General features: G+C 48.3%; 4 protein-coding genes and 2 pseudogenes across 4 annotated transcripts; 3 read left to right on the top strand and 3 right to left on the bottom strand.

The window, feature by feature from the left end:
• The first annotated feature begins 2,165 nt into the window (after positions 1 to 2,165).
• Positions 2,166 to 3,365, top strand: LOC146072654 (histone H1C pseudogene; annotated as a pseudogene).
• Positions 3,366 to 3,973: 608 nt separating this feature from the next.
• Positions 3,974 to 4,285, bottom strand: LOC146073099 (histone H4). The gene has a single exon (XM_083180279.1). It carries the CDS (start codon positions 4,283 to 4,285, stop codon positions 3,974 to 3,976), a length of 312 nt encoding a protein of 103 aa, XP_083036405.1.
• A 1,667-nt stretch (positions 4,286 to 5,952) lies between these two features.
• On the bottom strand, positions 5,953 to 6,376 carry LOC146072653 (histone H2B 1.1). The gene has a single exon (XM_083179855.1). It carries the CDS (start codon positions 6,361 to 6,363, stop codon positions 5,983 to 5,985), a length of 381 nt encoding a protein of 126 aa, XP_083035981.1. The 5' UTR covers positions 6,364 to 6,376; the 3' UTR covers positions 5,953 to 5,982.
• A 346-nt stretch (positions 6,377 to 6,722) lies between these two features.
• On the top strand, positions 6,723 to 7,323 carry LOC146072652 (histone H2A type 2-like). Its single transcript, XM_083179854.1, is given in 3 exon segments — positions 6,723 to 6,928; positions 6,930 to 6,987; positions 6,990 to 7,323. Coding segments are annotated over 3 exon segments (390 nt in total). The 3' UTR covers positions 7,116 to 7,323.
• Positions 7,324 to 12,722: 5,399 nt separating this feature from the next.
• Positions 12,723 to 13,922, top strand: LOC146072651 (histone H1C pseudogene; annotated as a pseudogene).
• Positions 13,923 to 14,530: 608 nt separating this feature from the next.
• LOC146073098 (histone H4) lies at positions 14,531 to 14,842 on the bottom strand. The gene has a single exon (XM_083180278.1). The coding sequence runs from the start codon at positions 14,840 to 14,842 to the stop codon at positions 14,531 to 14,533; it is 312 nt and encodes a 103-aa protein (XP_083036404.1).
• Positions 14,843 to 16,484: the final 1,642 nt, after the last annotated feature.

Below are 16,484 nucleotides of genomic sequence, written 5' to 3'. Positions count from 1 at the left end.
GGCGACATGGAAAATGTGAACTGTTGGTAGCTCTCGAGGACTGGAGTTGGCTACCCCTGTGTTAAAGTAAACTATGCAAGGGAGGACCATTAATTTTTTTTTTTACCTATTCATGGTCATTTTTTTTTTTTTGCCGATTGGCCTGTGGGCAAATCAAAACATGGGATGGGGCTTCGCAGATGTCGGGGGGTAGGAGCCATGCTCCCTGTCCTGGCACATTGGTTTTGATGTGCCATCGATGGAGGAAAACCATTAATGAAGGTTTCTAAAATTGTGTGGGCTGTGGGCAGCAGGGCCTGCGCCACCACTAGGCAGGATTAGGCATTTGCCTAGGGTGCCGGCCACTGGAGGGGGGGTGGTGATCAGCCAGGAAGCAGCAGCCAGGAAGCAGCAGCAGCAGCAGCAGCGCTCCCTCTGAGGAGAGCAAAAAGAAAGGACCTGGGAGCAGTTGAGTTACACATAGACAGGGGCATAACTTGAAATGGCTCCTATGCTCACCATTGTCACTACAATCAATGTCCCTAAGGGGGCAGAAGAGAGAGAGAGAGAGAGAGGGGGGGAATGACAGACACATGGGTCGATTTCATTAAGCATGCTTAGAAAAGCAACAGGAGGGAGCTCCCAGGGCTATTCAAGTCAATGCCGTTGTTATGTCATGGAATGCGGATGTTTAGTCTTAAAACACCAGTACTTGCAGTAAAGTGCCCTGCCACATTGTTGATTGTGCCATGTTAGGGCACAAAACAGAAGTGCCAAGATAGTGTTGTCGGGCCTGAAATCCACAAGTGGGGCTTAGCAGCAGCGTGCTGATTCGAATAGCCCCAGGAAAGTGGGGATGAGGAGAGACTGAGAATTTCAGGGAGAGAAAGGGGGATAGACAAAGTGGCCATGGGAAAGCTACAGATTGAGAGAGGGTGCCAGGGAGAGACAGGGAGGGTGGAAGAGGAGGAGAGATGTTGTGGGAGATGAGGTCAAGAGGGGGTAGTAGAGGAGAGAGGGGTAGGATAGTAGGAGGGTGAAGGGGAGGGTTTGAAAGGGTTGCGACTACCATCATTTTAACCCTCCTAACCGTCCCCTTGTTACTCTGACCCTGATCCTGTCTACATTTATTCCTAGCACTTCTTCTGTTCCGGACCCATACCTGTCTGTCCCTTTCTTGCCCCTGACTTCCCCTATTATTCCCCCTATTTCTATGCTCTGACTTTTTATTCATAACACTAGTATTCCCATTGCCTTCCTGCTACTTTACCATTCTCTCCTACGGTTCCTCACATCTTTCTAATGGTCCTTCCACCATGGTGGTCTCCACCTTACACTTTTTACTCCTTTTGCTAGAGGTTTGATGCACAGCAGTCTCAAATGGGACAGGGTCACCATAGCCCTCTTGCTGGTACATCTATGTGCTTACATACAGTATTCAGAAATGCCTGGCCGCATGGATCATAGAAAGGACGAACAATATTGGCACCAGCATTCTCCACAATAAGGAGTATGCCGGGGATGATTACCATGTAGCATAGCTCCCAACATGACCCTCTCCAGGAGGGACACAATGCTCTACTGAACTTCCCTCTTAAGGATTGCATTCCCATGTGTTTGAAACACCTTGCTTATTAATTCACCTGTTTAAAGCAGGTGATGGCAATCATACATTAAGAGGGAAGTCCAGCAACAGAGCACGGTGTCCCTCCTGGAAAGGGTCATGTTGGGAGGTATGTTGTAGGTGTCTCTGCCAAATAGTCCTCCTTGACAAGAATGCCAATCCCTTGGTAAGGCAACCTGCCTGTGCTATTCTCCCGGTTATGCAGGAGCCCGCAAATCACTTTCATGTGTTTTATCATACACCCTCTTCTGCCCAGAATATGCCCTAGATTACCGACATTATCTCTGGTGCCAGTAGGAGAGAAAGGTGCCCCGATGGGACCTTGTAGCCTGGCAGAAAAGAAGAGATGTGTTACATGGCTGGCAGATCTAATCCGGTGCGGGTGAGCTACCAGTGGCTATTCCTGCCTCCCTTCGCCGCACCTAAGCCTGCAATGGTCATACAGGGCAAGGGGAGATTTGGGAGTACGGCTGTGGCGCAGAGATCCGGGTCACTGGTCCTCTGCTGCCCTGTAAAATAGTCTTTTTCTGCGCTAGGGAAACACAGGGTGAGGGCAGATCCTTCCTAACTCTCAGATAGGGAAGCATTTACACCGCTGCTCATTCCGCCAATGGGAGCACAGAACGCACCCCTCTCAGCAGCCAATCACATCACAGCCGGCGTGGTATATAAGAAACATTGGTAATGTGTTTAGCGTAATAGTCAGTACTTTGTTAGTGTATTACGGTAAGATGGCAGAAACTGCACCCGTCGCCGCTGCCCCTGCCCCGCCATCAGAGGGCGCAGCCAAGAAGAAAAGGCAGCCAAAGAAAGCTGCGGGAGGAGCCAAGAAAACCGCCAAGTCTTCAGGACCCAGCGTCTCCGAGCTGATCGTGAAAACCGTGACGGCCTCCAAAGAGCGTAGCGGGGTTTCTCTTGCCGCACTGAAGAAAGCTCTGGCTGCCGGAGGTTACGATGTAGAGAGGAACAACACCCGCATCAAGCTGGGTGTGAAAGGTCTAGTGACCAAAGGAACTCTCACCCAGGTGAAAGGCACCGGCGCTTCCGGCTCCTTCAAGCTCAATAAGAAGCAGGCGGAGAGCAAGAAGGTCGCCCAGAAATCGCTGAAGCCCAAGAAACCTGCGGCAAAGAAAGTGGCCAAATCCCCGAAGAAGCCCAAGAAAGCTCCGAGCGCAGCCAAGAGCCCAAAGAAGGTGAAGAAACCCACAAAAGCGGCTGTTGCCAAAAGCCCAAAGAAGCCTAAAGCCGTCAAGCCGAAGAAGGCGGCTAAGAGTCCGGCCAAGAAGGCGGCGAAGCCCAAAGCGGTCAAGAGTCCGGCCAAGAAGGCAGCGAAGCCCAAAGTGGCAAAAAGCCCGGCCAAGAAGGCGGCGAAGCCCAAGAAAGCTGCGGCAAAGAAGTGATGGACGAGACGCCGCTGCCGCCCCACTGCCTTGCTATCTCCCCCAAAGGCTCTTTTCAGAGCCACCCACATTCTCTCTCAGCAGAGCTGTAAGCGCGCGGTGTAGTGTGTTGATGTGTATGTTCCCTTTCGGAAGTAATCAGCAGCTATGGCAGAACTGTCTAACTTGCCACTCACACTAGTCGGTCACTGCACAAGTCTTGGGATATATCTAGGGAGCGGGATTAATGCGCAGTTTTGTGTCAACTGTGCAGTAGCAAAACAGATCGGAAATGTGCTGGTTCCTACCTGCAGCCGCCCACACGTATTGTTTTCTGTGTACACGGACCCGGGGATTGGGATCAGCACGCTATTCCTACCCATGTGCAGCCTGCGAGGTGGCTTAAAAAGTTTCATTTGCTACCGAAATACTTCCCTTAGGAAGGAGTGCAGGCTTTTATTTTTTTTATTTTATTAAGTATCTAATTTGTGTGGAGATCATTTGCTTTGGCTGCACGCTGATGCATAGAGGGGAGTATGCCCCTTTCAACGAATGTGGAACCGCTGGGATTCAAAAATCCCGGCGATGTAATAAAATTTTGCCCTATTCCTGGGGGGCACTAAACATCCCAGCCGGCTCTGCCACACGTCTCTTGTAAACGCCAGCTAAATCTGTGACAGAGCTGGTGGGGGACAGATGTGTGATTCACCAGTATAGAGCTACGTAAGCTCACAGCAGGAGTCCTTGTTCCATAACTCTGCGGTAAAATGGTACAGATTAGTAAATGGTTTAGAAGATGATGGACCAAGTCAATATCCGCTAGCATTGTGTCTAGTTATATAAGGGGACGAATAGATAATACGGTTACCGGCCAAATAGTCACATTACAGTAAACACAGAAACATTGTAACAGCGCTCTCGTAGAAGATATGGGCGGCCCTGAAAAGGGCCTTTGTGTGGGTGAGCGGTTGTGCTAGATGCGCCTCAGTGTTTAGCCTCCGAATCCGTACAGAGTGCGGCCCTGGCGCTTGAGCGCATAGACCACATCCATAGCGGTCACGGTCTTTCTCTTGGCGTGCTCGGTGTAGGTGACGGCGTCACGGATCACATTCTCCAGAAATACCTTCAGCACACCGCGGGTCTCCTCATAGATGAGGCCAGAAATGCGCTTCACGCCTCCTCTACGGGCTAGACGACGGATAGCAGGCTTGGTGATGCCCTGGATGTTATCCCGAAGAACCTTCCTGTGCCGTTTAGCACCTCCCTTCCCGAGTCCCTTACCACCTTTGCCTCTACCAGACATCTTGCAAAATCTGAGCAACCCGCAACAAGAATGAGCTGCACCTCTTTCAGCAGCCCTTTATTTAGAGGAAGAGCGGACCTGATGGGAGACACACATACACACGCCTTGTAATGGGAGGACATTTATTCAAAAGAGACCAACGAGAGCCAAGCATGTATCGGCGGGGAATAAGAAACCACTGCCATTCAAATTCAAGCATGAAAACACAGTCCCCTCTTGACCCGTCCCTGTTTTTCTTAGCCAATATAGAACAGCTAAAAGTATACCTGGCTCCTGGGTTCAGTTATTCTAAAGTCCCCCTCTAAGAATTGCGCCGGCATCGCTTTAACCTTTTTATACATATCAATCTTGAGCTTAAATAATTCGGCTCCGTGTTTTCTATGAACACATCTACTGAGAACAATGCAGTCCTGAGCGCTACTGCTATTACACACACGTGTAGCAAAAAAAAAGAGAAAAAGCTTGAGATATTTAGGGTGCACTCTTGGGATTGTTATGTACGGACCGTTCAATTAGTTTGAGAGAAGGTGGTGTTATTAAAAATGAACCTTTATGTATGCTCTTGTTAAAAGGAGGGGAGATATATATGATTTCTCCTCTCCATAAAAAAAGAAAGTAAAGAATTGCGTTGAAGTAAGAAATGGTGCTTTAAAAAACAAAATGATCGTTAAGTCCTGATTTGTTAGTGCCTTTAATTGTACGTTTATATTAACGTGTCATGTACACCTTGTTGTTTTTCAAATTTATGTTCCCTTAATGAGGATATACTTTATTTTTGTTTAGTTTCCTCTTAATTGGGTGATTCGCTCTGTTTTGTTATCTAGAGAGAGATAGGCATGATTCCCTGTTAATATGTATCTCATTTAACACTTCTCTGTACTTTGTATCATTCTCAGTTCTATTCATGTACTCTTGGTCTTAGATCTTTCTTCCTGGGCTCACTGCCAGTTCTCAACTGTAACTGTTTTGTGACACTTAGTTTTTAGCCTTATTGTGTTGCATAGGCTTTTTGGGAGATATATATAGTCCTTATATTTTTTTTTTCTTTTTATTTCTCAGACGCTCTTAACCAATGCCCGCGCTATTATACACAGCCTAATATTGATTCAGATCAGTGCTACTTAAAATAACCATTGCAGCCCTCGACCGACGCGATGCCCACGATTTCCCCATAGGCTTCAATGTTAAAATATTTTAACATTGAAGCCTATGCGCGCCCGACGCGATGCCCCCGATTTCTCCATGGCTTCAATGTTAAAATATTTAACATTGAAGCCTATGGAGAAATCGGGTACATCGCGCCGGTCGCGTCGTGTGCGTTTTGGTATGCACCCGACGCGACCGACACGATTTTTTTCCGACACGACCACCACGATTTTAGAAATCGTGGTGGCCGTGCTAGGAAACAAGTACCGATTTATTTGACGTGTGTGTGTAGTAGCAGCTCACAAATTAAAGGTTCGCTTCCCCAGGCAGTAATTATCACCCCGCTGTACATTTTCTAACCTCTACGATATTGGGACGACGGTCTTGTTTTAGACCGTTTGTTTTTAGGTGTTGCTACAGAGTATTAAAGGCAAATCAGTCTGGGACACGGATCAAACAAGAAGAAGCTATCAGTTCCAGCCCGATTAAAGAGGAGTTGGGTGGCTCTTAAAAGAGCCTTTGGGTCTGTGTGGGGGGCGGAGAAGGGGAGATTACTTGGCGCTGGTGTACTTGGTGACGGCCTTTGTGCCCTCGGACACGGCGTGCTTGGCCAGCTCTCCGGGAAGCAGTAGGCGTACTGCGGTCTGGATCTCCCTGGAGGTGATGGTGGAGCGCTTGTTGTAGTGAGCCAGGCGGGAAGCTTCCCCAGCAATGCGCTCAAAGATATCGTTGACGAAGGAATTCATGATGCCCATCGCCTTAGAGGAGATGCCGGTGTCGGGGTGCACCTGCTTCAGCACCTTGTACACGTAAATGGCGTAACTCTCCTTCCTTGTCTTCCTGCGCTTCTTGCCATCTTTTTTCTGAGTTTTAGTCACGGCCTTCTTGGAGCCTTTCTTGGGGGCCGGCGCAGACTTGGCGGGATCAGGCATTCTGGAGGATCAACGTTTCTACTACACACACAAAGCAGACAATCTGTTTCGAACAGCGCCCACATCTGCTCCATTTATAGGGAGCTTATGCAAATGGCGCTTCACCACTGCCGGCAACACTATTGGGTATCAGGGTTGTGTGACGATAAGCAGCGTCGCAACCCCACCCTTCATTTGCTGATTGGTCTGTGCATGAACTTGAGCCGCATTGGTTGCGGTGTACGCAGACCAATCACAGAGCAAGCAGCGGGATTCCTTCTGAGTGTATATATAAGAGGAGGGCGGTGGAACGGGATGATCATCATCTCTGAGGAGTTTTCTTCGATATCTAGAGTTAAATCTACGGTTGCGCTACTAGCATGTCTGGAAGAGGGAAACAAGGCGGCAAGACCCGGGCCAAGGCTAAGACTCGCTCATCCCGGGCTGGTCTTCAGTTCCCAGTCGGTCGAGTTCACCGCCTGTTGAGGAAAGGAAACTATGCAGAACGTGTGGGAGCTGGTGCCCCGGTCTATCTGGCCGCTGTGCTGGAATATCTGACGGCTGAGATTCTGGAGCTCGCCGGGAACGCTGCCCGTGATAACAAGAAGACCCGCATCATCCCCCGTCACTTGCAGCTGGCTGTGCGCAACGATGAAGAGCTCAACAAGTTGCTGGGTGGGGTGACCATCGCCCAGGGAGGTGTTCTTCCCAACATCCAGGCCGTGCTGCTGCCCAAGAAGACCGAGAGCCACAAGCCGGCCAAGAGCAAGTAATTGTCAGGCTGCCCACTTCCATCAGAGAACCGATGTCCCTACAACTCAACAAAGGCTCTTTTCAGAGCCACCCACGTCTTCCCAAGAGAGCTGCGGCTACTACCATTGCTTGTATTTATTTACATGTAGAGCTGCAGATTCCGTTGCGCTTTATAAATGTTAACACTGAAAGCACAAACTGGGTAAAACAGACCTACATGGGAGGCAGGAGGGCCCTGCTGCAAGCTTACAATCTATATATAGCATGTAACGTTATATGGCAGTTTAGCCATGTTCTAATTACTAGGGAACAGGCGCCTACCAGGCATTCTACACCCCACTTTCCATACAATCCCGCACATAAAAGCATCGGCGAAGTCTGCATCTGTATGATGCAAGGGAGGCTACTTTGGTTTTATAAATGGAATGCCGACACCTACATGACGGCTTCGCTCAGAACTAGGGCAATGATTGAGAGGTGCATAGCGCAGCTAATTCTGACTACTAAGCCGCTACGTTTTACCGAAGCTCGGCTGTGTGTGTGCGCAAGTACTGATCACAAGGCACCATGAAAGTAAGTGTATTTGTATAGATTCACTGCAGTTCGCATGCTTTATAGATGACAGAGCAATGTATGAGAAACACTAACTAGGTTCCGTTGCTGATCGAGACCTGGAACTATGTAGTGAGCATTCAGCAGCATCCTGTTACTCCGACATTCATCTGTCGTTTTAGTCACAGCTAGTTTAGAAACATGTAGTGGCTCTGAAAAGAGCCTTTTGTGTCATTGCGTGGAAAGAAGTGCCGAGTATTTAAGCCCTCTCCCCTCGGATTCTACGGGCCAGCTGGATGTCTTTGGGCATTATGGTCACCCTCTTGGCGTGGATGGCGCACAGATTGGTGTCCTCGAAGAGCCCCACCAGGTAAGCCTCGCTGGCCTCTTGCAGAGCCATGACGGCAGAGCTCTGGAAGCGCAGGTCGGTCTTGAAGTCCTGGGCGATTTCCCGCACCAGGCGCTGGAAGGGCAACTTGCGGATCAGCAGCTCGGTGGATTTCTGGTAGCGACGGATCTCTCGGAGGGCAATAGTCCCTGGACGGTAGCGGTGAGGCTTCTTCACGCCGCCGGTGGCAGGGGCGCTTTTCCTGGCGGCTTTGGTTGCCAACTGTTTGCGGGGAGCTTTCCCCCCAGTAGATTTACGGGCGGTCTGCTTTGTCCTGGCCATAGTGCTGCCGGTTGGTTCTCGCTTTGCAGTGCTGCCAAGTAAAAAGAAAGACGTCGTCTGAAATATACGGATTCCGACAGCCAGTAACAACTCTATTTATGCACAGTGCTTCAATGTGATTTGACGAGTCCAACACGCCCTTCATCCTGATTGGCTCAGGGGAATCCGTTGTAATATTCAAAAAGCCCGCCAAGAGCGTCTGTTCCCTCCTATTATTTATAGAAAAAGTCGTCAACGGCCCTCCAGCGCCTGGGTTAAAGAAAATACATTTTTACGTTTTGTCCTGAATAAATAGATTGTGCGTCAAGAATATAAACTCTTCAAGCTATACTCCCATATTCCAGAAAGATGATGGTCGTAGCACAAACGCTTAGATCAAAACAAGAAAACGATCAATCGATTATTAAAACATTATTGTTAATGCTAAAGCTATTCACTGTATTGTAGCTAAATCATCAGTATAGTCAGAATTCCCGAGTGTGTTGGAAACACTATTTATTGTATCCGTTTATCATTCAATTGTAACAATTCCACTGAAACACTGCTGGATACATTCTGTGCAAAACTATCAACTTGCATCTGGCTACAACCTAAGGCCTCATGAATCTGGGAAACCACATGAAGAGAAAATAATGGCTATACCTGAGCTACATAGGGTACATTATTATTATTATTATTAGTATTATTACTTTAATATATTGTGCAACAGGGGATCTACAGCGCCCACTTAAAAAGTACATAAATAAGCAACACAGGGAACAGTGACTACCAGTTGAATACACTAAAGCAGGGGTAGCCAACTCCAGTCCTCAAGAGCTACCAACTAGGGTTGGCCATTGACCATCGATGATTAGAAATCATTGATGGTTCATGGCCGATGTCGAATACTTTTGCCATCGATGGGGGAGAACCAGATGGTCCCCCCCAATGCCCGCTCCTCGTGTTTTGATTGGTCCACAGGCCAATCAATCAAGCACAATGGATGCCCATCGATATGTAAAAATATTGATGGTCATCCATTGCACAGTTATGAACTATCGGTGGCCAGTTGCAGAATAGCCATCAATGGCAATGGCAACGATGGCCATCCCTACTACCAACAGTTCAAGTTTTCCAGCTCACCTCCATACCTCCCAACATGACCCTCTCCAGGAGGGACACATTCTTCTGTTACTGGACTTCCTTCTCAATTTATGATTGCCATCACCTGTGGTGACACACCTTTCTTATCAATTAACCTGTTGAAAGCAGGTAATGGCAATCATACATTAACAGGGAAGTCCAGGAACAGAGCGATGTGTCCCTCCTGGAGAGGGTCATGTTGGGAGGTATGCACCTCGTAGGTATAAAGGTGCACTCATTACTGAGTAAGACATTTTAAAAGATACACAGGTGGAGCTAATTACTTCACTTGTGATTCTGTGAGGAGACTTGGAAAACATTAACTGTTGGTAGCTCTCGAGGACTGGAGTTGGCTACCCCTGCACTAGAGGGCAAGTACAGTGTCACACCTCCCAACATGACCTACCTCTACAGGAGGGATGCAATGCTCTGTTTCTGGACTTCCCTCTTAATGCATACTTGCCTACCGGACCTTCTCCATGAGGGAGAAAATGCTCTGCTCCTGGACTTTCCTGGTAATGTTTGATTGCCATCACCTTTGGTGAGCTAGGTAATTGATAGGAAAGGCGTTTCACCACAGGTGATGGCAATCATGCATTACCAGGGAAATCGAGGAACAGAGCATTTTCTCCCTCATGGAGAGGGTCAGGTAGGCAAGTATGCATTAAGAGGGAAGTCCAGAAACAGAGCATTGCGTCCCTCCTGTAGAGGTAGGTCATGTTGGGAGGTGTGACCCTGTACCCTGTAAGAGAAGGAATGGCACATAAGGGAAGAGGCCTCTGCTTGAGAGAGCTTGCATTCAAACGAGGAGGGCCAGCCAGACTGGGATGACCAAATATAGGGACTGATTAAGACCTGCTCGCTAGGCTGCGAGCGTTTTCGGAGACCAGCGAGCAGGTAGCCACCACAGCGTAGGGATGGCCATCAGTGACGTTGCCATAGATGGCAATAGTGCAACTGGCCATTGATAGTGTTAAAGCAGGGGTAGCCAAATACAGTTCTCAAGAGCTACCAACAGTTAACGTTTTCCATGTCTCTTCACAGAATCACAAATTAAGTATTTAGCTCCAGCTTTGGATCTTTTAGTCAGTAATGAGTGCAACTGTGTACCTGCAAGGCGACATGGAAAATGTGAACTGTTGGTAGCTCTCGAGGACTGGAGTTGGCTACCCCTGTGTTAAAGTAAACTATGCAAGGGAGGACCATTAATTTTTTTTTTTACCTATTCATGGTCATTTTTTTTTTTTTGCCGATTGGCCTGTGGGCAAATCAAAACATGGGATGGGGCTTCGCAGATGTCGGGGGGTAGGAGCCATGCTCCCTGTCCTGGCACATTGGTTTTGATGTGCCATCGATGGAGGAAAACCATTAATGAAGGTTTCTAAAATTGTGTGGGCTGTGGGCAGCAGGGCCTGCGCCACCACTAGGCAGGATTAGGCATTTGCCTAGGGTGCCGGCCACTGGAGGGGGGGTGGTGATCAGCCAGGAAGCAGCAGCCAGGAAGCAGCAGCAGCAGCAGCAGCGCTCCCTCTGAGGAGAGCAAAAAGAAAGGACCTGGGAGCAGTTGAGTTACACATAGACAGGGGCATAACTTGAAATGGCTCCTATGCTCACCATTGTCACTACAATCAATGTCCCTAAGGGGGCAGAAGAGAGAGAGAGAGAGAGAGAGGGGGGGAATGACAGACACATGGGTCGATTTCATTAAGCATGCTTAGAAAAGCAACAGGAGGGAGCTCCCAGGGCTATTCAAGTCAATGCCGTTGTTATGTCATGGAATGCGGATGTTTAGTCTTAAAACACCAGTACTTGCAGTAAAGTGCCCTGCCACATTGTTGATTGTGCCATGTTAGGGCACAAAACAGAAGTGCCAAGATAGTGTTGTCGGGCCTGAAATCCACAAGTGGGGCTTAGCAGCAGCGTGCTGATTCGAATAGCCCCAGGAAAGTGGGGATGAGGAGAGACTGAGAATTTCAGGGAGAGAAAGGGGGATAGACAAAGTGGCCATGGGAAAGCTACAGATTGAGAGAGGGTGCCAGGGAGAGACAGGGAGGGTGGAAGAGGAGGAGAGATGTTGTGGGAGATGAGGTCAAGAGGGGGTAGTAGAGGAGAGAGGGGTAGGATAGTAGGAGGGTGAAGGGGAGGGTTTGAAAGGGTTGCGACTACCATCATTTTAACCCTCCTAACCGTCCCCTTGTTACTCTGACCCTGATCCTGTCTACATTTATTCCTAGCACTTCTTCTGTTCCGGACCCATACCTGTCTGTCCCTTTCTTGCCCCTGACTTCCCCTATTATTCCCCCTATTTCTATGCTCTGACTTTTTATTCATAACACTAGTATTCCCATTGCCTTCCTGCTACTTTACCATTCTCTCCTACGGTTCCTCACATCTTTCTAATGGTCCTTCCACCATGGTGGTCTCCACCTTACACTTTTTACTCCTTTTGCTAGAGGTTTGATGCACAGCAGTCTCAAATGGGACAGGGTCACCATAGCCCTCTTGCTGGTACATCTATGTGCTTACATACAGTATTCAGAAATGCCTGGCCGCATGGATCATAGAAAGGACGAACAATATTGGCACCAGCATTCTCCACAATAAGGAGTATGCCGGGGATGATTACCATGTAGCATAGCTCCCAACATGACCCTCTCCAGGAGGGACACAATGCTCTACTGAACTTCCCTCTTAAGGATTGCATTCCCATGTGTTTGAAACACCTTGCTTATTAATTCACCTGTTTAAAGCAGGTGATGGCAATCATACATTAAGAGGGAAGTCCAGCAACAGAGCACGGTGTCCCTCCTGGAAAGGGTCATGTTGGGAGGTATGTTGTAGGTGTCTCTGCCAAATAGTCCTCCTTGACAAGAATGCCAATCCCTTGGTAAGGCAACCTGCCTGTGCTATTCTCCCGGTTATGCAGGAGCCCGCAAATCACTTTCATGTGTTTTATCATACACCCTCTTCTGCCCAGAATATGCCCTAGATTACCGACATTATCTCTGGTGCCAGTAGGAGAGAAAGGTGCCCCGATGGGACCTTGTAGCCTGGCAGAAAAGAAGAGATGTGTTACATGGCTGGCAGATCTAATCCGGTGCGGGTGAGCTACCAGTGGCTATTCCTGCCTCCCTTCGCCGCACCTAAGCCTGCAATGGTCATACAGGGCAAGGGGAGATTTGGGAGTACGGCTGTGGCGCAGAGATCCGGGTCACTGGTCCTCTGCTGCCCTGTAAAATAGTCTTTTTCTGCGCTAGGGAAACACAGGGTGAGGGCAGATCCTTCCTAACTCTCAGATAGGGAAGCATTTACACCGCTGCTCATTCCGCCAATGGGAGCACAGAACGCACCCCTCTCAGCAGCCAATCACATCACAGCCGGCGTGGTATATAAGAAACATTGGTAATGTGTTTAGCGTAATAGTCAGTACTTTGTTAGTGTATTACGGTAAGATGGCAGAAACTGCACCCGTCGCCGCTGCCCCTGCCCCGCCATCAGAGGGCGCAGCCAAGAAGAAAAGGCAGCCAAAGAAAGCTGCGGGAGGAGCCAAGAAAACCGCCAAGTCTTCAGGACCCAGCGTCTCCGAGCTGATCGTGAAAACCGTGACGGCCTCCAAAGAGCGTAGCGGGGTTTCTCTTGCCGCACTGAAGAAAGCCCTGGCTGCCGGAGGTTACGATGTAGAGAGGAACAACACCCGCATCAAGCTGGGTGTGAAAGGTCTAGTGACCAAAGGAACTCTCACCCAGGTGAAAGGCACCGGCGCTTCCGGCTCCTTCAAGCTCAATAAGAAGCAGGCGGAGAGCAAGAAGGTCGCCCAGAAATCGCTGAAGCCCAAGAAACCTGCGGCAAAGAAAGTTGCCAAATCCCCGAAGAAGCCCAAGAAAGCTCCGAGCGCAGCCAAGAGCCCAAAGAAGGTGAAGAAACCCACAAAAGCGGCTGTTGCCAAAAGCCCAAAGAAGCCTAAAGCCGTCAAGCCGAAGAAGGCGGCTAAGAGTCCGGCCAAGAAGGCGGCGAAGCCCAAAGCGGTCAAGAGTCCGGCCAAGAAGGCAGCGAAGCCCAAAGTGGCAAAAAGCCCGGCCAAGAAGGCGGCGAAGCCCAAGAAAGCTGCGGCAAAGAAGTGATGGACGAGACGCCGCTGCCGCCCCACTGCCTTGCTATCTCCCCCAAAGGCTCTTTTCAGAGCCACCCACATTCTCTCTCAGCAGAGCTGTAAGCGCGCGGTGTAGTGTGTTGATGTGTATGTTCCCTTTCGGAAGTAATCAGCAGCTATGGCAGAACTGTCTAACTTGCCACTCACACTAGTCGGTCACTGCACAAGTCTTGGGATATATCTAGGGAGCGGGATTAATGCGCAGTTTTGTGTCAACTGTGCAGTAGCAAAACAGATCGGAAATGTGCTGGTTCCTACCTGCAGCCGCCCACACGTATTGTTTTCTGTGTACACGGACCCGGGGATTGGGATCAGCACGCTATTCCTACCCATGTGCAGCCTGCGAGGTGGCTTAAAAAGTTTCATTTGCTACCGAAATACTTCCCTTAGGAAGGAGTGCAGGCTTTTATTTTTTTTATTTTATTAAGTATCTAATTTGTGTGGAGATCATTTGCTTTGGCTGCACGCTGATGCATAGAGGGGAGTATGCCCCTTTCAACGAATGTGGAACCGCTGGGATTCAAAAATCCCGGCGATGTAATAAAATTTTGCCCTATTCCTGGGGGGCACTAAACATCCCAGCCGGCTCTGCCACACGTCTCTTGTAAACGCCAGCTAAATCTGTGACAGAGCTGGTGGGGGACAGATGTGTGATTCACCAGTATAGAGCTACGTAAGCTCACAGCAGGAGTCCTTGTTCCATAACTCTGCGGTAAAATGGTACAGATTAGTAAATGGTTTAGAAGATGATGGACCAAGTCAATATCCGCTAGCATTGTGTCTAGTTATATAAGGGGACGAATAGATAATACGGTTACCGGCCAAATAGTCACATTACAGTAAACACAGAAACATTGTAACAGCGCTCTCGTAGAAGATATGGGCGGCCCTGAAAAGGGCCTTTGTGTGGGTGAGCGGTTGTGCTAGATGCGCCTCAGTGTTTAGCCTCCGAATCCGTACAGAGTGCGGCCCTGGCGCTTGAGCGCATAGACCACATCCATAGCGGTCACGGTCTTTCTCTTGGCGTGCTCGGTGTAGGTGACGGCGTCACGGATCACATTCTCCAGAAATACCTTCAGCACACCGCGGGTCTCCTCATAGATGAGGCCAGAAATGCGCTTCACGCCTCCTCTACGGGCTAGACGACGGATAGCAGGCTTGGTGATGCCCTGGATGTTATCCCGAAGAACCTTCCTGTGCCGTTTAGCACCTCCCTTCCCGAGTCCCTTACCACCTTTGCCTCTACCAGACATCTTGCAAAATCTGAGCAACCCGCAACAAGAATGAGCTGCACCTCTTTCAGCAGCCCTTTATTTAGAGGAAGAGCGGACCTGATGGGAGACACACATACACACGCCTTGTAATGGGAGGACATTTATTCAAAAGAGACCAACGAGAGCCAAGCATGTATCGGCGGGGAATAAGAAACCACTGCCATTCAAATTCAAGCATGAAAACACAGTCCCCTCTTGACCCGTCCCTGTTTTTCTTAGCCAATATAGAACAGCTAAAAGTATACCTGGCTCCTGGGTTCAGTTATTCTAAAGTCCCCCTCTAAGAATTGCGCCGGCATCGCTTTAACCTTTTTATACATATCAATCTTGAGCTTAAATAATTCGGCTCCGTGTTTTCTATGAACACATCTACTGAGAACAATGCAGTCCTGAGCGCTACTGCTATTACACACACGTGTAGCAAAAAAAAAGAGAAAAAGCTTGAGATATTTAGGGTGCACTCTTGGGATTGTTATGTACGGACCGTTCAATTAGTTTGAGAGAAGGTGGTGTTATTAAAAATGAACCTTTATGTATGCTCTTGTTAAAAGGAGGGGAGATATATATGATTTCTCCTCTCCATAAAAAAAGAAAGTAAAGAATTGCGTTGAAGTAAGAAATGGTGCTTTAAAAAACAAAATGATCGTTAAGTCCTGATTTGTTAGTGCCTTTAATTGTACGTTTATATTAACGTGTCATGTACACCTTGTTGTTTTTCAAATTTATGTTCCCTTAATGAGGATATACTTTATTTTTGTTTAGTTTCCTCTTAATTGGGTGATTCGCTCTGTTTTGTTATCTAGAGAGAGATAGGCATGATTCCCTGTTAATATGTATCTCATTTAACACTTCTCTGTACTTTGTATCATTCTCAGTTCTATTCATGTACTCTTGGTCTTAGATCTTTCTTCCTGGGCTCACTGCCAGTTCTCAACTGTAACTGTTTTGTGACACTTAGTTTTTAGCCTTATTGTGTTGCATAGGCTTTTTGGGAGATATATATAGTCCTTATATTTTTTTTTTCTTTTTATTTCTCAGACGCTCTTAACCAATGCCCGCGCTATTATACACAGCCTAATATTGATTCAGATCAGTGCTACTTAAAATAACCATTGCAGCCCTCGACCGACGCGATGCCCACGATTTCCCCATAGGCTTCAATGTTAAAATATTTTAACATTGAAGCCTATGCGCGCCCGACGCGATGCCCCCGATTTCTCCATGGCTTCAATGTTAAAATATTTAACATTGAAGCCTATGGAGAAATCGGGTACATCGCGCCGGTCGCGTCGTGTGCGTTTTGGTATGCACCCGACGCGACCGACACGATTTTTTTCCGACACGACCACCACAATTTTAGAAATCGTGGTGGCCGTGCTAGGAAACAAGTACCGATTTATTTGACGTGTGTGTGTAGTAGCAGCTCACAAATTAAAGGTTCGCTTCCCCAGGCAGTAATTATCACCCCGCTGTACATTTTCTAACCTCTACGATATTGGGACGACGGTCTTGTTTTAGACCGTTTGTTTTTAGGTGTTGCTACAGAGTATTAAAGGCAAATCAGTCTGGGACACGGATCAAACAAGAAGAAGCTATCAGTTCCAGCCCGATTAAAGAGGAG

Source organism: Crinia signifera, chromosome 4 (assembly GCF_055691185.1).
Source record: "Crinia signifera chromosome 4, ASM5569118v1, whole genome shotgun sequence".
Taxonomy (NCBI): domain Eukaryota; kingdom Metazoa; phylum Chordata; class Amphibia; order Anura; family Myobatrachidae; genus Crinia; species Crinia signifera.
The sequence above is the reverse complement of the archived record's forward strand: the minus strand, read 5'-3'. Positions and strand labels throughout refer to the sequence as shown.